This window comes from Apodemus sylvaticus, chromosome 11 (assembly GCF_947179515.1).
Source record: "Apodemus sylvaticus chromosome 11, mApoSyl1.1, whole genome shotgun sequence".
Classification (NCBI taxonomy): Eukaryota; Metazoa; Chordata; class Mammalia; order Rodentia; family Muridae; genus Apodemus; species Apodemus sylvaticus.
Window position 1 is genome coordinate 9177679 of NC_067482.1, and position 26688 is coordinate 9204366.

At 45.3% G+C, this 26688-nt stretch overlaps 1 protein-coding gene across 2 annotated transcripts in view; it reads left to right on the forward strand.

Annotated features, from left to right (window-relative positions):
- The window catches only part of Hpse (heparanase), a 37866-nt gene extending 12359 nt beyond the window's left edge, over nucleotides 1–25507 (forward strand). The window contains exons 4-12 of one of the 2 annotated variants that reach the window (XM_052198175.1): nucleotides 8522–8695; nucleotides 10874–11042; nucleotides 12084–12131; nucleotides 13709–13802; nucleotides 14174–14280; nucleotides 15387–15501; nucleotides 17744–17862; nucleotides 20186–20332; nucleotides 23990–25507. In XM_052198175.1, coding sequence (XP_052054135.1) covers nucleotides 8522–8695; nucleotides 10874–11042; nucleotides 12084–12131; nucleotides 13709–13802; nucleotides 14174–14280; nucleotides 15387–15501; nucleotides 17744–17862; nucleotides 20186–20332; nucleotides 23990–24149 — 1133 coding nt within the window. In that variant the 3' untranslated portion in view covers nucleotides 24150–25507. The remainder of the gene's footprint in view (nucleotides 1–8521; nucleotides 8696–10873; nucleotides 11043–12083; nucleotides 12132–13708; nucleotides 13803–14173; nucleotides 14281–15386; nucleotides 15502–17743; nucleotides 17863–20185; nucleotides 20333–23989) is intronic. The other variant, XM_052198176.1, reaches the window with a different exon arrangement.
- Nucleotides 25508–26688: the final 1181 nt, after the last annotated feature.

Here is a 26688-nt window from a genome sequence, read left to right on the forward strand (position 1 = left end):
GTAGCAGTTAAGAGCCCTGGCTGCTCTTCCAAGAGAATGGGGGTAGGGGGATGAGGGGGTGACTCCCAGCAACCCGTAACTCCAGTTCTGGGGAATCTGGCATCATCTTTTGCCCTTATAAACCAGGAGCCCATGTAGTACACAGACACACATCCAGACAAAACACCTATACACACAAAATAAGTAATTTTCTAAACATTATTTGCTGTTACTTGAATACAGTATGAGAGGAATCTCTTTAAAAGAAAAACAAAAACAAAAACCGGGAGAGATTGCTCAGTGGTTAAGAGCACTGCCTGCTCTTCCAAAGGTCCAGAGTTCAAATCCCAGCAACCACACTGACTCTCACAGCCATCTGTAATGAGACCTGATGCCCTCTTCTGGTGCGTCTGAAGACAGCTACAGTGTACTTAGATATAACAATAAATAAATCTTAAAAGGAAAAAAGAAAAAACCCAAAGTGGGTGAAAAACAGAGAAAGATCCAATGTCAACCTCTGACCTCCATAAGTGTGCGTACACATATACCTGCATGCATGAACACACATGTAACATACATTTACACCTACACAGAAATGACAAGGTAGGTTGGCATGAAGCTCTATGGTAGAGCATGTTCTAGCACACGTGAGAAATGAGGAAGAAGCTGTGGAAGACCCCACCCGAGCCCAAAGCTCACATGGCCTCCCCCTGACTTCTGACTTTGGCAACCTGCCACACAGTAGGACTCAGAAACCAACTTACTACTGAGTTTTTGATATGGACATCCTCAATGAAAAAGGAGGTAAAGCTAAAATCCAGAAGTGAGAGAAAACACGAAACATTTGTCTTGCTATGCCTGGGTTACCTCACTCAGAATGCCCGCTCCCAGCTCCGTCCGTCCGTTTACTTACACATTTTATAATCTCATTTTTTCTTCCATGGCTATCTCAGAACTCATTCCGTAGACCAGGCTGGCCTCGAACTCAGAGATCCCACTGCCTCTGCTTCCCAAGAGCTGGGATTAAAGGTGTGCGCCACCACCGCCTGGCTCATAATTTCCTTGTTGACAGCTGAATGATTTCCCATTGTGTAAGTGTAGCACATTTTTATTATATTCTGCAGTTGATTGGCATCTGGGCTGTTTCCATTTCCTGTTTGTTGTGAGTAGAGCAATGGATGGAGGCGAGCTGGACACCTATGGTAGGATAGAGAGTTGTTTCAATAGAAGCCCACGAGCAGCAGTATAGTTGGATCACGTGGGACTTGCAGTTTTTATTTTGAAGCGCCTCCCTTCTCCTTTCCATGGTTTCTACGCCAGATGGCAGTGCCAACAGCAGTTAATAAGTACACGTCCCTTTCCTCACATTTTCACCAGCATTTACTGTTTGTTTGTTTGTTTGTTTGTTTGTTTGTTGCATAGCCATTCGGCGTACGATGGCATCATTGTCCTACAAGGCTTTAAAGCAGATGAAAACAGCATTCCTCATTAACTATGAAATGTTCTCATCTGAACGTCGATGTCTGATGACACGCCTTGGGTTATGCCAAGAAGACAGGTGCGGGCCTCCATGGCCTGATTCCTTTTGTTTGTTTGTTCGTTCGTGTGTTTTGAGATGGGGTGTTTCTCTATGTAGCCCTGTCCTAGTGCTGACTAGGTTGACTAGGCTGGCTCCGAAGTCGGAGAGATCCTCCTGCCTCTACTGCCCAAGTGCTGAGATCAGAGACGTGCCCTACCACACTCAGCAACCTTTAATGTTCGTGTTGAAACTGTGTTGAGGTACCCCAAGCCTCATCCAAAGAAGACGATGAACCTAACTAATAAATGTGCGTACGCTGACTGCCCCGCCCACTTATTGTTTCCTGCCCCTCCTTTCCTGCCCTCCTGTTCCCCAAGACACAAGCATATTGCGGTTTGGCTGAGTCAGAGCTCACAGTGGCCTCTGATTACTCAAGAGGGAAAAATAAGAGTCAGCCATCTCTCCTTCTAAGTCTGAAGCTACGGTCCACAGTGAGGACGGCTTGTCAAAAGCTGGGGTAGATGGAACACTTGGCGTCCTCCACCAAATAATTAGCCACGCTCTGACAGCAAGGGGAAAGTTGCTTAGGGAAACTGAAAGTTCTACTGCAGTGAGCACATGGTTGACCAGAAGGCAAACTGGCTTTCTCCATAAAAAGGAGGGAGTTTTAGGGGTCAGGATGGAAGGTCAAACCACCTTCCCTTTGCCCAGAGCCTAATGCAGAGCAAGCCCTAGCTCCCCTCAGTTCTGTGAAGGGCAGAGAAGAGTGCTGCAGAAGAGGTTAAAGGGGCTCAGAGGACACCTCAGGGCAGAGCGTGACAGGGCTGCAGCCAGTTATCCAGAAGGTCTGGGGAAGATGACTGGTGTAGAAAACTGTGCTAACATCACTGAGGACAAAGCAGCCTTATCCTAGAAGATGCCGTCTAGGACAGGAAAAAGCTGGAGAGAAGTCAAGGCCAGGTTCGAACCCTCAGAGGGTGGCTGGCTTCAACTTAAAAGACCCCAGCTGTGTCATTCAAGTCTGCCATTGAGACCTACTGCTGATGAAGGGGGCAGGGAAGGTTGCTTTCTGGTGCTGCACACCAGAACTCTTCAGGAGACATCTGGGAGGCTAATGTAGTCTTCGTTCCTGCGACCACAGCACCAGACTATGGACCACTGGTGCCATTTATGGTTTCAAAGAAGCATATGGAAACACCTGTCAATGCAAGAGTTTGGAAGGAATTCATTCCAACCTCGAGGAAGATTTGGGAGGATTCCAGATGTCAGTGCAGGAAGTAACTGCAAAGGGTAACTGTGAAATAGAAAGAAAGGTGGCCTGGTTTCACAGCAAAACTTGTCGCAGCTGAGGAGTTATTGCTTAGAGATGAGTGAAAATGATGTTTCATGTGATGGGATTAGTTCCTAGGGGAGATGGTGTGAGCGCAGAGAAGCAGCAGGGTTACATAAACAGCTGACGAAACAGCCAGGATCTGGGCCTTTGGCTAGCTTTGCAGAAGCCGTCTCTCTAGGTAAGAGGCTGTCAAGCGGCATCTCGTGGTACAGAGAGATCACCAGTTGATAAGACAAACTTCATTCCTGTCTTAAGAAATTGCCTTAAGTGTCTCAACCTTCAATAATCACAACCGCCATCAGTTAACAGCTGCCCAAATTAAGGCCATCTGCTGCCAGGCAAATGTTACAAGGAGGTATGGATAATGCTTAGCATTTTGAAATCAGTAAAAGTTTTTTGTTGTTTTTAAGATCTGGTTTTGTTTTGTTTTGTTCTTAGAGGCAATGTTTCTCTTGCCTGTTCTGGAACTCTCTCTGTAGACCAGTTGGCCTCCAACTCATAGATTCACCTGCCTCTGCCTCCCAAGTGCCAGGATTGAAGGTGTGTACTACCACAGCCTGGCAGATCTATTTATTTTGTGTGCATTGGTGTTTTGACTTCATTTATGTCTGTGTGAGGGTGTCAGATATGCTGGAACTGGAGTTACAGACAGTTGTGAGCTGGCATGTGATTGCTGGGAATTGAACCCTGGTCCTCTGAAAGAACAGTCACTGCTCTTAACCACTGAGTCATCTCTCCAGTCTCCAGTCATTTTAAATTAAGGTGTGTACATGTTAGACATAATACTACTGCATTCTGAATAGTCTATAGTATAAAGTAATATAACTTTCAGTCATATTCAGAAACCAAAAAATTGTGACAGACTTCATTATGATTTCATGTTTTATTGCAATGATTTGAAACCAAACCACATATTTCCTAGTCTTGTTTATTTAGTACATAAACTAATTCACCTACTTTGCAAGGATTGCTGTATACCATCTGGATTTCAGTATATCAGACCAATGTTTATATATATATATATATATGATATATAAGAAACCAAAAATGAGCCAGGCTGGGATGGCTCACACCTTTGTTCCCAGCACTTGGGAGGCAGAGGATCTCTAAATTACAAGCCAGCCTGGTCTACAGAGCAAGTTCCAAGATAGCTAGGGTTACACAGAGAAACCCTGTCTTGAAAAAAACAAAGGAAAAGAAAAAGAAACCAAAAATGAATTATGTGCTGATGAGTAATATAGTTCCCTGAACTCTGGATTTGTTTGTTTGTTTGTTTGTTTATGCACTACACAAAATGGTATTTTGTTTTGCTTGCATGGGTCTGAGCACAATGCATGCAGTGCCTGTAGAGGCCAGAAGAGGGCGTCTGATGCCCTAGAACCCGAATTAAAGACAGATAGGCGCTTCTTTCTGGAAGTTGGGACTAGCTAGAGCCTGGGTCCTCTGGACCCAGTGTTCTTAACTGCTGAGCCTTCTCTCCAGCTCCAACTCTGGTCTTCTTAAGTAGAGTCAAACTGCCCAGACATGCTGGCAAGCCTGATTTAATATTGAGTTAAATTTGGCATAAAGCAGGGCCATCTCTGATCCCTCTACAGGAATGACAGAAAGTACTAGAAATCCACAGTGTAAGGCCTTATTTGTAAGAGATCATTGCATAGGTATGTGAGGAGACCACATGGTATTGGGTAATAAATCATCTCCATTTCCATGTTGAGGGGGTCATATTGAATGCCATACTACTTTATCTTTAGTTTCTGAAACAGATCAGTGAGGACATATCATGTTACCAGGGTGATGGATTTGCAGCATCCTTACGCAGAGGTGACCTGACCGTTGGGTAACTGGCTTGGTACAGTTCAGTTGCTGTATTGGTGATGCTAAAATGTACAAAAAATAAATAAATAAAATAAAAGAGGCGTCCTAGAAAATACAGGCAAGTTTTCCAATGGTGGTCCTATGGCCCTGCTTAGGACTCTCAGCCTTCCTAACGGTGCCACCCTTTAGTACAGTTCCTCCTGCTCTCTTGCTACTTTGTAAATAATTTTACTCCTGTAGGAATTGTGACAGAAGTATCTGTATTTTCCCTTCCCTGTGAAGGGTCAGTGGGCCACAAGGGGTCACAGGACCACAAGGGGGTCGCAACCCACAGGTGGAGAACCTCTGGCTTAAGTAGAGGACAAACTCTTTTGAGAGCCTGTTTGCGCAGAAGGAAGGAGCTTGTCACGCTGATCAGATTTTGAGCTAGCCTCGGCTTCCTGTCCCTCTACCTTTCTCCCTCTGTCTCTGTCCTCCTCATGTGCAGCCATATGCTGAATGCCTTTATGTTAATTTACATTGTAACTAAAAGGAAAGCCTGGTGTCACCTGGTTTACATTCATCCCAAAGATCTCTCTGCTTTCCCATCCTGTGTGTGTGTGTGTGTCTGTGTGTGTGTATCTTGTGTGGAGGGCAGAAGACAACTTGTCAAAGCTGGTTATCTCCTTCCACAATATGGATCTTATCGAGCCAAACCCAGGTTGTCAGGCTTGGTGGCAAATACTATTACTTAGTGTGCCATATCGCTGGCCCCTTATTTTTATTTTTAAGCATATTTGAACTCAGGAGTATAGTACCTTTGTCTTAGGAGATATTAGTGTTTATTGTGTTATCAGGTGATGTATTGTTAAGCCTGAAAACTGTGAGGAGAAAGACCAAGTCCACGATTATCTAATTAAAGTAAGCTTTATTAAATACTGGTCAGGATGGTGGACATTGGTCCTGACCCAGAATTCCCAGAGAGTGTCGATGAATCAGGTTCCACAAGGCTAGGTACTTCCTGTCGTCATCCAGTGAGGCATGAGGAGGGCACAACCATCGTCCTGGTGTACTTCATGCCACGTACCTCCCGCCTCCGAGTGACCAAGCACCCTTTGTGCAGCTGGGACAGCCGACCTTGGTCACTGAAGTGAAAACCTTGTGTCTTGTTGTCGTGCATGAACAACGCTTCAGTGCAGGCGTACATTTTTTTGCAACCTGCTTTTCATAAGGGTTCAGCCTCTCTACCTACCACCTACCACCCAGCAGAGGTAGTGGAAGAGAAAAGATGTTAGGATTCGGAGGAAGTGGACCTGTTCAGCAATGGTTCTTTGGGGGCGAGCTTCATCTTCTTTGGCTGCAGTTCAGTCCCGTAGTGAACACCAAATACGACTCAGCAGCTGCAGACCGGTCCCCTAGGCAGGCAGACACCAGGCACGAACCAGCAGCTGCAGTCCAGTCCAGTCCTCTCAGCAGTCATGAGTAGTTCAATCCTGAAGAAACCTCCAGGCTTGCCAGCCAGAGTGAGGCAAGGCCACAGAGACAGTTGTTGGACGAGTTTCTCTCAATGGTGGTGTTATCACAACTTGAGCTCAACAGCGCTATGTAAGGTGAACCAAGACATGCATGTCTTTAGCAAAGAATAATGAGGCGGAGCAAACCAAACCAGTGCTCAGTGCTCCTCTCTGTCTATGGGTTGTATTTATGCTCCATCATCCCGGGTCCTTCCACGTGTTTGCTGTTCCCAAACATCCTTTCACCTGTGTCTGCTTCAGAAAAACATTCCTTCTTGTGTCCAGCAAAAGGTCCCTCCACCTGTGTGCGCCAGCAAACCATCACTTGATGTGTCTGACTTCCCAAAGAAACTAGAAGTTTCGCTTTACTCCAGCATTCCAGGCTGTTGTCTGTCCTTGGGCAAGTGGGGCGGGCATTTTTTAATAGACCTCTTAAACACAGTAATTTAAATTTAAAACACAGCTTTAGCATCCACAGTACTGCATATATTCCAGTACATCTGGAAGAATCTAAAGAAACAGAGGCAGAGAGAAGCGTGCACAGAATATATTCTTCAAAGCGGGCATGCCAGGCTTTTTCCACAAGGAAACAAGGAGGGCTAGACAGCCAGGTGCCTTACACCTGTATTTATGTCTGTCTGTCTATTTGTTTATTTATTGGTTTTGTTTTCCAAAAAGTTTTCATGTGTTTGTTTTGTCATTGTTGTTTGAGATAGGGTTTCACTTTGTAGCCCAGGCTAGCCCCAAACTCCTGATTCTTCTGCCTTAGGCTTCCAAGTACTAGGACCCCAATCTATACCACTAAGCCTGGCTCTCAGCCTCACTCTTTGGAGTAGATGTGTCTGGTCCTCCTTTGGGACCATGTGTGCCCTGGAGGGTAAACGCGTTGCTCCTGCTCCCATCTGTAATTGGCAGAGGTGAACCGGTGACTCAGGTCGATGATCCCTGACCCATTTTCTGCATCGACTCAGGTCGACGATCCCTGACCCATTTTCTGCATCACACTTGCAATATGCAAGTGATGGGGGGGGGTGGCTGCGGCCGCTGAGCCACAGTTTGCAGTAGGCTCTTTTGCGAAGTGTAGAGATCATTGGATTTGGTCTTTGGGTCTACATGTATTGCTAATGACTACCGAGGACTAGCCAACCCAAACCCAGTGTGGAGGTAGGCAAGCAGGTGTGCTATGTAGACCTCACAGCAAAGTGAGTGTGAAGGTTTGGGGTGAGCTCAAGACTGTCCCAAATGGAGGCTGTAAGACTTGGTGGAACGCTAGGTGGCTGCACTCCAATTCCTCAAATCCTGTCGCTCCTTGCTGACTGACCACAGTGCTGTGGAAGTGGGTGACATAGCAAATATCTCGACAGCTAAGTGTCGTAGTAAAGATCATTCTGGAAGTTTTTTACCCTCCTTAGACCACATACTTCTCAAATCAAAAACACAAAAGTCTTTTAAGCCTTAAAGCACTAGAGCGGGGCCGACATCAGCCCTCTGCTAGTTTGTTTACTTCCCTGTCAGTAACCCCGGGACATCACGTGCCATGTTCCGCCTGCGCCACTCCTGCTCCAACAGCCCGGCCCTCATGGCCGTGTGCTCAGGGTCCAACTACCCCATGGTGGCCTCTTCCTTCTTCCTCTTGGCTCCTCCAGATTGCTGCCCAGCACCCCAAGCCCTGGAACCTTGCCCAGCCCAGGCTGTAGGCAGCTCATTAACCAATCATAGGTAACTTGGATAACTTGGAGGGCAGGTCTACACAACAGAAGCTGGTATATGTGGGGATTGGCTCGTCTTGAAGCAACCACATCTTAGGGTCCAGTATATACCATTTGAACACATAGCGGCACCAGACCAACCCTTACCACATGGCATTCATAACCATCTGTAACTCCAGTACCAGGGAATCCAACACCTTTTTTTCTGGCCTCTGAAGGCACTACATGCACATAGTGGTGCACAGATATGCATGCGGGCATGTAAGGGTGGCTATCTATACACATAAAATAAAAATGAAAGTGTAAAGGCTTAAAATTGTATTGTCGACACTCTCAAAACCTTAGAAAGCTACAATCACCAATGCTGAGGAGGGAAAAGGACTGGAAATGTAAGGCCCTCCGAGTCCGGACAGTGGGTTTGAGTCCTGAATAGAACCCTAGGCTTCCTACATGTTAGCCAAATACTCTACCATCTGAGCCACAACCCCAGGCCAGGCCTTTCTTTGTGTGATCACTTGTCCAGTTGTGTCACTGCCTAGGCGCAGCAACCATCATTTATTAGGAATAGAATTCCTTTGACTAAACAATATAAAGGAAACTCACTGAAGAGCAAGCCCAGAGGCAGTCTCCACTGTGGCACTGACGTAACTAAACACAGCCGTTTGTCTTTTAGGAAGCTCAGTGGACATGCTCTACAGTTTTGCCAAGTGCTCCAGGTTAGACCTGATCTTTGGTCTAAATGCGTTACTGCGAACCCCAGACCTGCGGTGGAACAGCTCCAATGCCCAACTTCTCCTCAACTACTGCTCCTCCAAGGGTTATAACATCTCCTGGGAACTGGGCAACGGTACGTACCAGGGAGCATTTCACTCACAGATTCATTCCCATGATGATATTTTTCTCTTTTTGTATTCCATATTTATATTCCATCTTTTTTTTTTTTTTTTTGGCCACTGAGTCCCAGGATCCCTGTCTCTGATTCCCAGCCATTGCTGGGTTATAGGTGTACTACTGTGCCAAGCATTTCATGTGGGTCCTGGGAATATAAACTCGGGCATTCTTGCTTTCTACAGCAAACACTTTGTTAACTGAGCCATTACCCTTCCTTAAATGCTGGTGGTTTTGGTTACATTTGTCTGTCCATCTGTCTTTCCTTCTTTTTCTTTCTTCCTGCCTTTCTTTTTCAAATGTGTTGTTGTTGTTGTTGTTGTTGTTGTTACATATGTGATAGGGCACAGTCACATGCCATGGCACACACATGAACAGGTCAGAGGACAGTTTTGCGAAGTCAGCTGTCCTTCTGGCTCCACGCGTGTTCTAGGGAATGCATCACCTTCTCGTGAGCACATCTTCGTGTTGTTTTGAGATAAGAAAAACTATAGGAGCCATCAGCCCCAGGCTCCCCCCAGATTCCCACGAGCCTTGCAGTCTTTTAAACCTCTTGTGCTTAGCACACTGGACTTGGCGAAACCGTGAGGTTGGCAGTTTGATTTTATTCTTCCTTACATTTGTTTCTCGGTCTGTCAGGCAATCGCCATGTGGCAGTTTGAAGACAAATGTCCCTGTAGGCTGAGGTCTGCGCAGACTGGGTCCTCCACTGGAAGAACTGTTTGGGGAGGGAATTGCCAGAGGAAGTGTGTCACTGGGCACCAGCTTTAAGGGCTATGACCTCACCCCACATCTCTCTCTCTCTTTCTCTCTCTCTCTCTCTCTCTCTCTGTCTCTGTCTCTCTCTCTCTGTCTCTCTCTCTCTGTCTCTCTCTCTCTCTCTCTCTCTCTCTTTCTCTTTCTCTCATTTCTTCTGGTCTGGAGAGATGGCTCAGTGGTTAAGATCACTGACTGTTCTTCCAGAGGTCCTGAGTTCTGTTCACAGCAACCACATGGTGACTCCCAACCATCTGTAATGGGATCCCATGCCCTCTTCTGGTGTGTCTGAAGAGACAGCGACAGTGTACTCACACACAGAAAATAAGTAAATTAATTAATTAAAAATTAAAAGAAATGATTTCTTCCACAAGTTCTCTCAGTTATTACAACAGAAAGTAGCTACACTCACAGACAGCCACAGTCCAGCTTCCACCATATGCTCAAGCTGTCTAGAAGTTTCCAGCATAGATTAGAGAGAGCTGTGAGCCACCGGGTGGGTCCCGGCCTTATGGAAGGAAGAGCGGCCTGTGCTCTTCACCGATGAGTTCTCTCTCCAGTCCCAAGGAACTTCTAAGTCCTAACTAGCATGTTAATGGTTAGTCAGATTTATTCCAAATATGTGTAGAAGAATTCCATACAACAATTGAAAAAGATAGATGTAACGTGAAAAAATAAAATGCCATCATTTAACGGTCACGTGCTTTTTGGACAGACACTGTTCTACACACAATAGTCTTCTCCCTCCCTCTCTCTCTCTCTCTCTCTCTCTCTCTCTCTGTGTGTGTGTGTGTGTGTGTGTGTGTGTGTGTGAGTGTGAGTGTGAGTGTGTGTGTATTTATGCAGTCATATACATGAGCATGCAAAGGCCAGAGAACACCCTAAAGTGTCATTCCTTGGGTGCCTTCTATCTTTTCTGTGTGTGAGCAAGCTGTGGTCTCCCACTCCCTGGAACTCCCATTGTAGATGAGGCTAGCTGGAGAGTGAGCCACAGAGGTCCTCTTGTGTCTGCCTCTCCAGAGCTAGCTTTACAAATGTGCCACCATGTCTGGCTTTTTTACATGGCGTCTGGGGATCAAATTTGGGTCTCCGTCCTTGCAAGGCTGGTTTTTTACCGACTGCACTATGTCCATAGCCCTCATTTTTCTACTGTGTTTTGTAAGGGAATAGATAAAAATCAGGCTGCTAAATCCTGGATGTAACCTACTTTCCAAATGCCTGTTGATTTAGGATCTCACTTATTAACTTGAATTTGTTCCCGCCACCCTCACGCCATGGTTATTTATGTTTTCAAGCTCTCGTCTTTAATAACTTTCCTTGTCATTTGCTTGTGTTTAAAGAAAGAATGTTCAGGTAAGAGGTGAGTGTTGCTGTTTTTCAGAGCCCAACAGTTTCTGGAAGAAAGCTCACATTCTCGTCAATGGGTCACAGTTAGGAGAGGACTTTGTGGAGTTGCATAAACTTCTACAAAGGTCAGCTTTCCAAAATGCAAAACTCTATGGTCCTGACATTGGTCAACCTCGAGGGAAGACAGTTAAGCTGCTGAGAAGGTAGGAACCAGGATGCACAAGTTCTTCTCCTCCCCTCCTCCTCCCCCTCCTCCTCTTTCCCTTCCCCTCTCCTCCTCCTTCCCTTCCTCCTCCCCCTCCTCCTCCACTTACTCCTTCTTTCTCTTCTTGTGTTTTCTTGGTTTTTCAGGACAGGGTTTCTCTGTGTAACTGGGCCTGTTCTGGAACTGGTTATATAGACCAGGGTGGCTTAGAACTTAGCAATTCACCTGCCTCTGCCTCCTGGATTCTGGGATTAAAGATGTATGCCACCACCACCTGGAGCCTTCTTATTTTTTCAATGCTTAAAAAAAATGTGTACTTAAAATTAGCCCAGTGAATTGAGTTTAGATCGTCCCAATTTTGTTGACAACAGCCAAAGCGTTGTATGAAGAGGCAGTCAAGCGTGTGCCTTCTGTCAGGCCCAAGCAGGGGATTGCCACTGGCCAGTCTTGACGTCCTAGTCTCCTCTCAGCCTGTTTGATCCGACTCTTACTGGTCTTGACATAAACAGTGAGCAGGATTGTGCCGAAGGTTTCCATCTTTTCTGTGACTCGGAGGTCAGGGGGAACTAGGTGAGGGCAGAGGGGCCAAGCTTGTGCCTCCCGGAGATGCTGTCGCTGAAGGATTTGGATTGCCTCTGGAGCTCTGGAGCTGCAGGGTCTTGGGCTGTGGGAGGGGGTGATGTGCAGCTCCACTTTCGGTGGCCTTTACTTTAGCTTCAGCTCTGGGAGGGACAGGGGTCTCCTTCTTAGCTTTTGCTGCTCTCTTGGCAAGAAAGCAGAACCATTTTTCTTCCTGTGGAGAAACCCTAGTAGTCCACATATTAATAAACAGTCTGCTGCCTATTTATATGGTTTACCAAAAGAGGAAACACTGGCTTAAAATTCCAGGGATTCTGGAGCAAATGTCAAGTGAGATTAGGATGTGTGCGTTGCCTGAGACACATGCACGGCATAACCAGCCATCCTCAGGGAATAGGGCTCTTCTGAGGTACATGTCTGTTTGAGCGTAAGTGACCTCACCACAGAACGTTTCTTCTAGTTTCCTGAAGGCTGGCGGAGAAGTGATTGACTCTCTCACTTGGCATCAGTAAGTACTCACGTTACAATATCCCGTTATTACTGTCAGCTTCTTTAATACCCTCCCCATGCCCCAGCGATGTAATTATAGTGATGTTACAGATGGCAGCTGATGGGCTGGAGAGCCAGCTCAGCGGTTAAGAGCACCCCTTGCTGTTTTTACAGCGGACCTGGGTTTGGTTCCCGGCTCTACCCTCTGTAACTCCATTTCCAAGAGATCCAATAGCCTTCTCTGGCTTCCAAGGGCACTCCACACATGGTGCATATAACTCATACACACACACCTTTACACACAAAAATTAAAAATAAGTTGGATGTGGTGGTGCACATCTTTAATCTTTGTACTCAGGAGATCTCTGTAAGTTCAAGTCCAGCCTGGTCTACATATTGAGTTCCAGGCCGACCAAGGCTACAAGGTGAGACTTTGTCTCAAAATAAATAAACAAACAAATAGGTATTTTTAAAAAAAATAGAGATGCTTTTTCTGGTGGTTTATTTTTTTTGTTTTAATTTTTTTGAGACACAGTCTCTGTGCAGACCCCCTCCTTTTCTTTTTTTTTTCAAAGATTTATTTATTTTATGTAAATATACTATCACTGTCTTCAGACATACCAGAAGAGGGCCCTGGATACCATTACAGATGGTTGTGAGCCACCATGTGGCTGGTGGGAATTGAACTCAGGACCTTTGGAAGAGCTGTCAGTGTTCTTAACGACTGAGCCATCTCTCCAGCTCCCCCCCCTTTCTTTTCTTTTTTTTTTCTTTTTTCTTTCTTTCTTTTCTTCTTTCTTCCTTCCTTCCTTCCTTTCTTTCTTTCTTTTTCTTTTTCTTTTTTAGACAGGGTTTCTGTGTGCAACCCTGGCTGGCCTGGAACTCACTCTGTAGTTCATGCTAGCCTTAGACTCAGAGATCCGCCTGCCTCTGCCTCCCGAGTGCTGGGATCAATAGTGTGCACCATCATCTCTTGACAAGAGAATAAGAATTCTTAATTCTGAAAGAGTAATTACAGTTGTATTTATTGTTAATTTTGCCTTTTAAAAGTTCAAGCAATAAACTGGCAGCATCTTGAGTGTCATTATGCAAAAATTTGAATATTAATGAAAAATGAAATGTTATGTTGTTTTAAATAATGTGGTAGTTCTTAGAAAGATCGAGGTCCCTGGCCAACTGAACCATGAGCTACAAAAGCAGGTAACACCAGTTGCTTGCCAAAAATGAGTAACCCTGAGCGCCTCTATTCTGCCTGTCTCTTCTTTTTTTAGGGTTTCTCTGTATAGCCCTGGCTGTCCTGGAACTCACTCTGTAGACTAGGCTGGCCTCGAACTCAGAAATCCACCTGCCTCTGCCTCCCAAGTGCTGGGATTAAAGGCGTGCGCCACCACTGCCCGGCTGCCTGTCTCTTCTTAAGGCAGAAGAGCTGACGTATAGTTATTAGGACAAAGTAGTCCCTTTCCCGTGTTAGTTCCTCTCTGGAAGAACTTCCTCCTCTTTAAATAATAATGATGGGAAAGAGTATGAGGAAGATCAAGGTTCACAACTGACTTAACAGCAGGGAGTAACTTGTAATTTTTTTTCTGAATAATTTAGCTACTACTTGAATGGACGTGTTGCTACCAAAGAAGATTTTCTGAGCTCTGATGTGCTGGACACTTTTATTCTATCTGTGCAAAAAATTCTGAAGGTAATAGTCTTTCTGAATTTTTCATGCCACACCAGTCTCTATGATATGGTCTAATGATGTCTATGGATATGTGTATTAACATACTGTTTCCTAATTTAGAGAGCAAGCACTGTGTCTTATTCCGTGGTTTCCTCCTAAGTGTTAGATCTCATTTAGTTGTGATGATTAGAAATCAAAATACTTGTGGTGGCCTTTCAGTAGACTTAACTGTTATAGACCGTATTTATTCATCTTCCCTTCGTACCTTAGTAAGCCCGGAAAAGTTAAGGATGGAGACCTGAGTGTGACTCATAGGACAGATGAGCCTGGAAACGCCGCTGTCCACTCAGCACCGGGGTGACTGACCTGTTTCCCATGGCCTTGTCCCTCAGGTCACTAAGGAGATGACACCTGGCAAGAAGGTCTGGCTGGGGGAGACGAGCTCTGCGTTCGGCGGCGGGGCGCCCTTGCTGTCCAACACCTTCGCAGCTGGCTTCATGTGAGTGGGACTGTGAGAGTGAGACTGTGCGGCCTCCGGCTCAGGGTCCAGCTCTTCCGCATCCACCAACGGTGGCCAAACCCCATCAAATACAGTTTCTGAGGGAGAGCCCTAAAACTGTGCGCCAAGGACTTAGGAAAAAAAGTGGTTTTCCAGGCTGGAGAGATGGCTCAGTGGTTAGGAATGCTGGCTGCACATACAGACCTGGGGTTCAAGTCCCAGCACCCACATGGTAACTCGGTTTTAGGAAATGCAGTACAGTCTCCATGGGCACCAGGTGTGCCCACGCTGCACAGACCTGCATGTAGGAAAGAACACTAATACACTCTTCTCGAAGGTTTGCTAAACCTTGTTGGACACCTTTAATGGCTGTCCCCAGCCAACCGTTGCAAACACGTATAAAGTTTTTTTTTTTTTTTTAATCAAGTTTGGCTGGGCATGATGGCACGTGTTTGGAATTCTAGCTACTTAGGAAGCTTGAGCTGGAGGATTGCATGTTCAAGACCTGATTGGACTACTGAGTGAGTTCACGGCCAGGCTGAACACTAAGGGGTCTTGTCTCAAAATAAAAACACAAAATGAGGTCTGAAGATATAAGTCAGTGATAGAGAGCTTGCTAGAGTGTTCACAGGCCCTGCACTTCAGTGTTCGTGAGGGCACAGGGAACTGAGAAGAAGACGGAGTTGGCCATTCGCGGAGGATGTGGGGGAGATGATCCTTAGCGGTCTGGTCGTGGTTCTGTGTGGCTGGTGTTTGACGTCACTGTTGATGGCTATCCCTTCCCCCCCCACACACACCCCTTCCCCACATTGAGACCACTAGATAAGGAGCTGTCTGCAGGACGGGAGAATTTAATTCTACTCTGTACAAGTTGTCTTGCCCTCGAGGAAACTCCTCCAGCCTATGAACTTCACTCGAGGTGGAGCACGTGATCGCATGGGAGGGCATAGGCAGCTGCCACCATCTCATTTGAACTTATTTTCAATTAATGCCATTCTTACGGTTTCCTGCCAATTCCTTCCACCTGGATGAGCAAATCTCCATGTAATTAGAATGCAATGGTTTTGTTCTCCCATCTGAAGAGCTCTCCTGTCACTCTGTCCCAGGTGGCTGGATAAACTGGGCCTATCGGCCCAGATGGGCATAGAAGTCGTGATGAGGCAGGTGTTCTTCGGAGCAGGCAACTACCACTTAGTGGATGCAAACTTCGAGCCCTTACCTGTAAGTGACCTTTCTCTCCTGTGTCTGTGAGTAGAGGGAAGTCCGGCTGGTACTGGCCTCCTGCGGAGTCAGTGACCTCAGTGAAGACCCACACGTGGCTGGGAGGACCCTTTTGGAGGTTTCTCCCCTTTCTTTTTTCTTTTTTTGTGACTCAAGAACAAAAATTAAAAATCATTAATTATTTTTAAAATATTGTCCAAAAATAAAAGCAAAAAAGCTGGGTGGTGGTAATCCCAATCCTCAGGAGGCAGAGGCAGGGGGATCTCTGTGAGTTCAAGGCTAACGTGGTCTACAGAGTGAGTTCCAGGACAGCCAAGGCTACACCTGTCTTGAAAAACAAACAAAACCTACTTGGAGTATGGTGGAATGAATGTTTTGCAATTTTAGCAAGTCAAAGCTAAAATCGCTATCCCGGGACTGCAGGATAGCTCAGTGGGGAAAGGTGCTTATTGCATTTTGATTTTTGTTTTGTTTTGTTTTGTTTTGTTTTTGAGAGAAGAACTCTCTATTATGCAGCTCAGGCTGTCCTGGAACTCACTATATACCTCAGGCTGGCCATGGTCTCACAGAGATTCCCCCTGCCTCCGCCTCCCAGGAGCTGGGGTTAAAGGCATGTACCACCACACTTGGTCCCTTTACTGCACTTGGATCCGTAGAGACTATGAGAAGCCTAGCGCAGCAGGGTCATCTGTGATCCCAGAGCTCGTGTGAGGAGATGGGACATGGACTCAGAAGTCCGGGAAGTTTCAAGGCCAGATATGCTGGTTTATCTGGTAACAAGCAGAGAGACCAACAAGAAAGGTTGTTCACACTGACTTACATACAAGCTATGGCAAACAACATGCATACACACACACACACACACACACTCGAGGAGGGGGTAGGGAGGGGGAGAATGCTATCCTAGTTACTAGCAAAGATTCAGAACTCATTATGATATCCAGGCGTGGTGACTCCTGCCAATAATTCCACTTGAGAGGCTGAGGCAGGAGAATCACCATGAGTTCAAGGCCATCCAGGTTACACAGTATGTTTCAAGCCAGCCTGGGCAACAGAGTAAAAGTTTGTGTCTCAACAACAGAGACAACAAATTATGTTATTAAGTCGTGACGTTTGTCTAACTTTACAACAGGCCAGGGTTATGTATTTGTTTTAAAAACACCATCCTAATAATTAACTATTTTATCCACAATCTTCCAGATTTGAGCCAGGTATGCTGGCACATGCCTTTAATACCAGCTGGTAGCAGCCGGCCTGGTCTACATAGTGAGTTCCAATCCAGTAAAGAGCTATATAGTGAAACCCTGTCTCATAAAATTTTTTTACATGTGTATATATGTACATATATGATCATCTTCAAGCTATTATGAATAAAATTCTATTTTTACCTATCTCATACTGTATTTGATGCTAAATGAGGAAATTTAGCCTTTTATCCAAAGTTCTACCTTGTGTGAGTTCTGTGAGTGTGTTATGACTGTGATTGAGTGTGTGTGTGTGTGTTTGTGTGTGTGTGCATCTAAAACTTAAGGTATAATAGCCATTGCCCTAAGAAGTGTGGCGTTGATTGTCTTACCCTCTATCAGTGGAAGCCAAGTGCAGTGCACGCCTGTGATCCCCACTGGCCAGAGGAAGAAGAAACTCAGACATTCAGGGCCAGCCTCAGCTACATAGTTTGAAGCCAGCCCAAGTTACATGATCCTATCTTTCAAAAAACAGAAAATAAATAATTAAACATGTAAAATGACATTTGAAGATTTGTTTCCTGAGGGTATTTATTTTAATGGTACAGTTTTAAAAAATGTTTTAAATTTTTTATTTTGTGTCTGGGCGTTTTGCCTACATTTATGTGCGGGCTGAGCTTTCATACGCAGTGATCTTAGAGCCAGGAGAGGGCTTCGCTTCCCCGAAACTGGAGTAACAGAGTTCTGAGTATAATCACTGTGTAGGTTCTACAATCTGAACCCTAGTCCTTCGGGCGAACAGCCAGTGCTCTTAACTGCTGAGTCACCTCTCCAGCCCTTCTAAGAATGCTTCTTAAGAGAATGATTTGAATATATCTATCCAACATTTCAGTTTCCTTGTCGAAAGTAGTATAATAGTTGATTTATTCTGATCAAAAATATCTGGGGTAATTGTCACACTGGTATATGATAGCTGTGTAGTTGACCCTAGCTTGTTAAGATACAAATGAGAAAATAACCAGAGATCTGTTTTCGGTTCCTCCCCGCTAATGAACTAGGATTACTGGCTCTCTCTTCTGTTCAAGAAACTGGTTGGTCCCAAGGTGTTAAGGTCAATAGTGAAAGGCCCAGACAGAGGCAAACTCCGAGCGTATCTCCACTGCACTAACGCCTATCAGTAAGTATGGGACATCCTTCTCCAGCGGCAATCTGGACTGGGGAGGTGCGTAACTTCGGGTACAGCCCTCCAATTGGCTCCTCGCTCTGTGGTGGAGGGGACCCGTGTCATGTTCATGATAGCAGGATCTAACGTCAAAAAATTGCTAGCAGGGCTGACCACGCGGCTCCACTGCGATGTGCTCCGTGGAAGCATGGGGGCCTGCGTTAATATCCAGCGTCCGTGTAGAAAAAGCTGGATGTAGCCACGTAGGCCTGTAATCACAGCAGATTTGCATATGTGTGCATGTGTGCGTGCGCATGCGCGCGCGCGCACACACACACACACACACACACACACACACACACTTGCTTAAATGGGGGCTGAAGAGATGGCTCAGCAGTTAAGAGCACTCGCTGAAGACCCAGGTTCGGTACCCACACAAGCAACTTAAAAACTGTTTATAACTTCGTTCTAGGGCATGGAACACTCTGGCTGGCCCCAGCAGACACCAGGCAGACACTCATACACATAAATAAGTTTCTAAAAATAAAAAAAAAAAAAAACAAGCCTGGCAGTGGTGACACACACATTTAATCTCAACATTTGAGAAGCAGAGGCAGGCGAATCCTTAACATGCACCAGCCTGTTGTACCGAGCAGATTCCAGGCAGCCAGGGCTCGGAGAAACTTTGTCTCAAAAAAACCAAAATAGGTAAGATTAAAAAAAAAAAAAAAAAAAAAAAAAAAAAAAAAAAAGCTTAAATATCAGCATTTACAGCCCAGCAAAGATTCACAGTTATAAAAGATTTTAACCGTTACAACCTATAACAAAAATATCCTGACGTTTTCAGGAATGGACACAAGTAAAATATCACCACATTCAGACAAACAATCGATTCCTCGAAAGGAGTATGAGGCTTAATATCATGGCTGATAGGCTAACGCTAGCCCCAAAGCACTTACCAGTTTCCATTTCTGGTGACAGGGTACTGTCTGAAGAGGGAAGTCCGCAGTAAGAAAGGAATCGTTGAAATGCAAGAATTCTGAAAAAGTCAGCAGATTTAGTTTTTGTTTTGTTTGGAATGGAGTCTTACCAGATAGTGTTGACTGGCTTGGAATTTGCTATGTAAACCAAGCCCTTGAACTGAGATCTCTCTGCCTCTGCCTCTGCCTCCCACCCTCTCTGAGTAAGGGCATGAACCACCATGATTTACCTTTGTTTGTCTTAATTTTTTTTTTATTTTTTGTGTCCTTGTATATGGGCATGTTCACATGTGGGGTGCACGTGTGTATTCCCGGGTGTGCATATACGTACATGTGTGTGCATGCACATAGAAGCCAGCATTCTCAGGGGCCCTTCCTCACCGGCCATCTACCTTTTGTTAGGGAAGGATCACTCATGGGTTGGGAACTTTGGCAAGTTTGTTAGGCTAGCGGGTCAGCAGGCTGGAGGGGGTCACGTCTCTATGTCCCTTCTCACCATCAGCTAGGACAAACATGAGCCGCCTTGTCCAGCCTTTTACATGATTTCTGGAGCTTAAGCAAGCATCTTACTAGCTGACCCATCTCCCAGCCCTGTCTCAGTCTTATTATTTTTATTTATTTATTTATCATATGTATGTGATTACACTGTAGCTGTCTTCAGACACACCAGAAGAGGGTGTCAGATCCCATTACAGATGGTTGTGAGCCACCTTGTGGTTGCTGGGAATTGAACTCAGGACCTTTGGAAGAGCAGTCAGTGCTCTTAACCACTGAGCCATCTCTCCAGCCTTCAGTCTCATTATCTTTAGTTTATAAGTATGGCATTTGCCTGCATATGTTTGTATACCGTGTGTGTGCTTGGTGCAGAAGAGAGAGCATCAGCTCTGAAACTGGAGTTATGACAGTTGTGGACTGTTACGTTGGAGACTGAACCCTGGTCCTCTAGAAGAACAAGTAGTGCTCTAACCAGACTCCTGTTCAGTCTTTTTATAAGACTAGTAATAGCTCTTATTTATATAGTTTATAAAGAATCCACATGAGTAGATCTTATTATTATTAAACCTTCCTATATATAAAAATATACGGCCTGGCTATGGGCCTCTGAGCTTTACTCCGTGTAGTGAAGGACGAAGTGGCCTGTCTCGGGAGGTGCTGCTGTGGAGAGCAGTGCTTTTCTTGTTTCCAGAACAGGGCCTTTCCTAGGATGACGTATGGTCTAACGTCTTCCTAGGAAAGGATGCTAATAGGTCCCACCCACTTTGTGAATACGGCACTCAGTGTCTGCTCACATGCGTGTTCAGGTTCTTTATCGTATGTATCAGACAAATCCGTGACTGAATCGACCTGTTTGCATTTAGCCCGAGGTATCAGGAAGGAGATCTAACTCTGTATGTCTTGAACCTCCATAACGTCACCAAGCACTTGAAGCTTCCGTCTCCGTTGTTCAGCAAGCCCGTGGATAAGTACCTTCTGAAGCCTTCCGGGCCTGATGGGTTACTTTCCAAGTGAGTAGATTCCCCGTGGACTGCAAACTTTATGTGAGCTTATTCATTATGATGGAGATGACTTTTTTATGGAAGGGAAGAAAAGGGTAAGCATTGCATTCTTTTTTTATTTCAGAAATTCCATATATGAATACTTATTTATATAAGTGTAACTTCAACAGAGAAGGATATGGACACAAACTAATAGTCATCCTAGAAGAAAATCTGTAATCCCAAATATTGTCACATATAACAGCCATTCGGTGTATTTAGGTTTTTTAATTATATATATATATGTATATATATACATATATATGTATATGTATATATATAATTTCAAAACAACTCTTAAATTTAAATATAGTTTGATCATATTCTTCTGGTCCCTGAAGTCCTTCCAGATTCCCTTTCCCTCCCTACCCACTCAGTTTTAAGTTCTTTCTCAAAACAAAAAAACAAAAACCTCCAAGACAACAAGACCTCCAAGACCAAGAAAACAAAATGAAACAATAATAAAAAAAAGTATTTGTTGTCTCCTGCCACGGGAGGTTGGGTGTGCCCTTCTATTGGAGAAAATGTTCAGTTGTTAACCTTTACCCTAGTGACTAAGTTTTCATTTTCATTCATTCATTCATTCATTTTTTAAAATACAAGAAAATATAACATAAGACAGAAACTATCACATCCAAAGTAGACAAGACAAACCAACAGAAGGAAAAGATCCCAAAGAAAGCACAAGAATCAGAGACCCACTCCCTCTCACACTTGAGAGCCCCAGGAACCACTCACAGTTGGAAACCACATTCTGTACCACAGAGGACCTGAGGCAGACCCGGGCAGGCCCTGGGCACGCTTCTTCGGTCTCCGTGAGTTCATACGAGCTTTGCTCACACTGGCTGTTGGAGGATGGTGTCCTCTATCCCCTCTGACTCTTAGAGTCCTTTTCCAGAGCCCCCTGAGCTCCGGGGAGGATTGGATGCAGACACCCTTCTTAGGGCTGAGTATCCCAAGGTCTCTCACTCTCTCTTGACCGGCTGTGGGTGTCTGCATGTGTTGCCATCCACTGCAGGAGGAGCGCCTCCGGGGATGGCCAAACATAGCACTGAGCTATAAACGTAGCAGAGTGCCATTGAGTTGTTTGATCACCACATTTCTGTGTGTTTGTTTTAGACCAGTATCCTCTGGCTTTACCCTAGGCCCCCGGGCTATCTAGTCTCGGGCTCTTGGTCACCAGTGCAGTGTCAGGTGTGGGTTACTCCCATGGGCTTTGGGCCACCATTGCTTTAACGTATCTTGTAGGCAGCACACCCTTGTAGATAAAGGACTTGTGACCGGCTTGATGTTTATGGTGTGCGGAATACCTTCCAAGGTTAGATTATTTGTTCTGAAGATGCTCCTCTTGGTGACAGGCAGCCACAGGTGCTGAAGCACACGTCTGACCTAGTAAGGGCATGTGGGCGGAACGAAATACCACACACAGGGCAGGGTGGGATTCTCCTGTTGCACTGAAGTAGCTTCTCTCTCTCTCCCTCCCTTTCTTTCTTTCTTTTTTGACGGGTAAGGGGAAAAGTGGCCATAAATGTGCTTCTAGATAAATCACATGAACTGTTTCTAACGACACGTCATGTGTGCATTCCTAAGTGCAGGGGTCAAAGGGTAGCAGTTGGAGGCCAGCTCTGGGCTCCCACCTTGTGGCTCTGGGACATCAGATCCAGGCTGGTAGGCCCGGCAGCTAGTGCCCGGGATCCTCTGCTCTGCCTAACCTGTTCATGACTAATTCCTTGAACCTGCGTCTCTCCTGCAGCTTAACAGACTTTTCTCCTCATCCTCCCGTTTCTGTCTTCAAAACACACAAGAAGCTACTTCCCTCAGAGAAACCCCATCCTGAATAGCTTAAACACACATCCTTAGAGCACATTTGTGGATGCAGCTGATTAAACACCACGGCCTAAGCAGATGCAACCTTGCTGCCTTCCTGTCTTACACAGCACTATTAATTCACGGTAATCAGATTTGCCTTCAAGCTGAGGTACCAAAACATAAGGTCAACCGCGGACTTTGGTAGGTATCGTCAGATGGCCCTGCCATTCATGCTGATCCATCTTACTACTGCCACCCGGAGATACTTTTCACGACCTGTTCTTGCTTGTGGTTTCCTGGAGCTGGTCGTATTTCCTCCCTGTCTTTGTCTAAGATTTGATGTGATATATAAGGGTAAAACCAAAGCCAAGGCCTGTGGACCTCACTGTAGATCTGGCAGCCCCTGGCACCATCGTGAGCTGTGGGACTCAGAGTTGAGCATCTAACAAAGGTTAACAAAGATGGAAGCTGGTTAGATCCTACTAAGAATTAGGGGGGTGTAGCTGGATACGGTGGTGCACACCTTTAATCCCACCACTCAGGAGGCAGAGAGGCGGATCTCTGTGAGTTAAAAGCCAGTAAAATGAGTTCTAGGGCAGCCAGAGCAACATAGTGAGATCCAGTCCTAGACAAGAAAAGAGATGAAAAGGCTTTAAAAGCAAACAATACAAGCCAGGCATGATAGTGGATACCTCTAATTCCAGCGCCTGAGAGGCAGACACACAGCCTAGGCTACAGAGGGAGTTCCAGGCCAGCTAGGGATACAAAGAGAGACCCTGTCAAAGCGAGAGAGAGAGAGAGAGAGAGAGAGAGAGAGAGAGAGAGAGAGAGAGAGAGAAAGACATAGGATACATGGATTAAGTAAATGCACTAAGGAACTGTAGAATCCTCACATCTGTTAAACCGCTGCGGTGGATGGACGCCGAAAGATGAGAATAAACACTAGGTTGTAGTAAATGAAAACCAAGTTTTAAGAAAATATACAGAATACCCATCTTCGGTCAAGTAAAATGTGTTTATATGTTTATATGTTTATGTGTTTATATGTTTATATGTTTATATGCATAGGAAAACAGAATGAATCTGCCAAGATGTTACAAGGAGGATGGGGTAATAGATTACTTTTGTTGGGTTTAGTTCTGTTTACGGGTTTTTTCGATGGGGTCTCTTGTAGCTTGAATATGCTCTGCATTCAGAGCTGACTTTGAACTCCTGACCCCACCCCGTGAGAGCAAGAATCACAGGCCTGGCCTGGTATGCTCATGTGTGTGAAAAGTGGTGATATATAATATCTTCACAATGCTCATTGTGCACAGACATCGTGATGGTTGTTAACACACATGTCACGTGCATTCCATACATGGCATAACAACAGCTCATCTTGTCAGTTTTCAGCAATGCAAAAATAAATTAAGAAAAAGATGAAGTCCCTGACTGCTAGGCGTCCGGGGCTAGCCTGGGTTATGTAGTAAGCCCAGCCTGAGCTACAGTGTGTGATTCTGTTTCAGATAACAGCCTAAAGTAAGTACATGATCCATGCATGTTTCTGTAAAAGGCCACACACACACACACACACACACACACACACACACACAAACACACACTCACACCCCTGGCTGGTCCAGTTATGGTCTATCCCACTGCACTTTTAAGTTTGTCTCTGTCAAACACCTAAGCTCACTTCCCGAAACACAAATTATATAATTCAAGCTGCCACGAACCTCCCCCTTGATGATCTAAAATTAATTCCACAGGTTTTGTAGGGGCCACAGTGCATGAGCAATGTGCCTAACTCCAGTGTGTCTTTCCTTCCTGTAGATCTGTCCAACTGAACGGTCAGACCCTGAAAATGGTGGATGAACAGACCCTGCCGGCTTTGACAGAAAAACCCCTCCCTGCGGGAAGCTCACTGAACATGCCTGCCTTTTCCTATGGTTTTTTTGTCATAAGAAATGCCAAAATCGCTGCTTGTATATGACAATAAAAGGCATACTGTACCCCCTGAGACGAGAGCCGTCAGGGGCGTCATTCACAAGAGTAAAGCAAAACCCTATAGGGCTGGAGGAGGCTAGAGCCTTAGGAAGGAGGGCGGGGCGCGCTTCAGCGATACATCCGGTGTGGAGTTCTCTTAAGTAGACCATTGCAGGTGGTGACAGTTAGTGGCACCATGTGGCAAATGACCTTAGCACTTCGCATGCACTATTTTGGGGGCTATTAAAAATGTATAGGAATGCCTCCAATATGACCAAGACGCTACTAAGTGAAGGACATGTCCTGATTTTTTTTAAAGGCTTTGTTTTTATTTTATTTTCATTATTTTGGTAAGAAGATGGTCAAACATGACTTTCAGGAGCCTCCCTGTGGCTCCAATGGGGGAAAGACCCACGCCACACTGGCCGTGAAAAGACACCTGCTCACACTCAGGGAGGAACTAAAACAGAGAAACAGCCCCTGTGCCTCTTTTCTGTTCTTCATGAGTCTGGGAAAGGACTGGTGGCTGGGTGAAGTAGTATTAAACAAAGACAGACAAAAGACCAGTCACTGCTGAGCGGGAAGGGACACATCCGGAAATGACTGTAAAGGAGCGGGTTGGCTGGATGGGAGCCATTTCCAGAGACCCTGCTGTCATCCTCCACCATTAGTGTTTACTTTTTCTACACCAGAAGTTGTTGCCTTGCTTGGAAAGCTTCGGCCTGTGAGTAACAGAAGCCTCCAAATGAAGACATTTATAACCCCACATAAGGAGTTGTTGAAGTGAGGTAGGGCACGTCAGCAGGGGTCCATCTTCTTTCTCCCTCTGTCCTGGTGTCTATAGTGCTGACTCCCTTCTTGGCCTGGTCACATGATGGCTGCAACCGGTCTATTGATTCCTTAAGATCTGACAGCAACCAGGGGAAGAAGATAAGTTGTGTCTTCCCAGACCTGAAGAGCTCTTTCTTGGAGCAAATCTTTCCTCAAGTCTCTTCAACTCTTACCAGCCAGGAACAGATCTGTGGTCATTTCTCGTCACAATCCATAGCAGTAATACCTACAAGTGTCTTCAAGAAATACTGCTTGGGGCAGAGAGGTTTGGTGGCGTCCACAGCACTGGGTGTTTGCTTTTGATCTGTGCTTTTGATTAAGTTACAAAATGTAATTCCCCCACTCCCAGGATTTTAATCCTCTTAAGGATTACAATTCTGTATGTTTGTGCCTGCTATGAATATTATCTTGATTGTTGTTATCTAGTTTGTTGATGAAGCTAGAACCTAAAGTTTGTATCCTTCAATACTCTCTCAATTTTTATGCAAGTTTTTATATCTTCACATTTGAAATAAACTAATTTTATAGCCTTAATTTGCATGGTTATTCTTCTAATAAATCTAAAGCTTACAGGATCTTACATTTGAAAGTCTGGTTTTGATGGGTTGGAGCTGTGGCTCACTGGAAAAATGTTAGCCTAGGACAGACAAAAGGCCCTGGGTTTGATCCTCACAACTTCAGAATGAATGAATGAATGAATGAATGAAGCTTCTTCCTTCTCCATTTTCTGTATACCTACCCCCTACCTGTATTTGTGTTTCCTCCCCACATTAAAGTGCCTGACTCTACAGAAAAGGAACACTCAGGCGTAAACATAACTTCCTACTTCGGTCATCCAGTCTTAACTAATTTTCCTTGTCCCTCTTCCACTGTGCCCCTGCCCATGGGGGTTTTCGACAGGGGACCCTAGAAGAGAAGGGCAGAGAAACAGAGACAGGAGACACGAAGAACGAGGTCAAGACAAATTAACTGCTCAAGACCTCCTAAACTGTATTTTCTCAGGGAACTTATACAGGCAGGGGAAGAAGAGAGCAAGTGGGATTCTTCACGTAGCCCGGGCCTTCAGCCAAGGTGAATCTCTGGCAGCTGTAAGATGTTTTCTTCTTCTGGGAGAGCACAGTGACCACTCATTTTCTTCAAGGTCTGTAGCTGAGGAGAAGTCAAAACCCAAGCCTATCTTTAATAAACTCTAAACAAAAAGTAAAGTCAGTTTGGCTCCTGGCACCACTGTATAAGCTCAATGCCTAAATTTTCACTTGTATGACTATAGCAACATCTAAGTTGTTCATTCACCCTGACTTTGCCTCAAACTCTTTCAAGATTTGTTTTTTATTATTTTAACGGGGGTGGGGAGGTAGGGGCTGGTGCACATGGTACACACGGATGCGCGAGCCCCCAGAGGGCGAAAGCATCACACTCCTTTGGAGTTGGAATTACAAAGATTGTGAGCCTGCTGGGAACTGAACTCAGATCTTCTGCGAGAGCAGTTAAATGTCCTTAACCACTGAGCCACCCACTCTCCAGGCTCTACTTGAACTAGCTAAGTGGCTTCCCGTAAGGTCCGTAAGGTCCTTCAATAACTAGCACCTGCCTTTCCTTGGCCTTAACCTTAGACACTTCATCAGCTCTGTTCTCTCTGCACACAGGATCTGAGCAGTGTGTGCCTGTGCCTTGTTTCCTTCCCGTGTGTGTGTGTGTGTGTGTGTGTGTGTGTG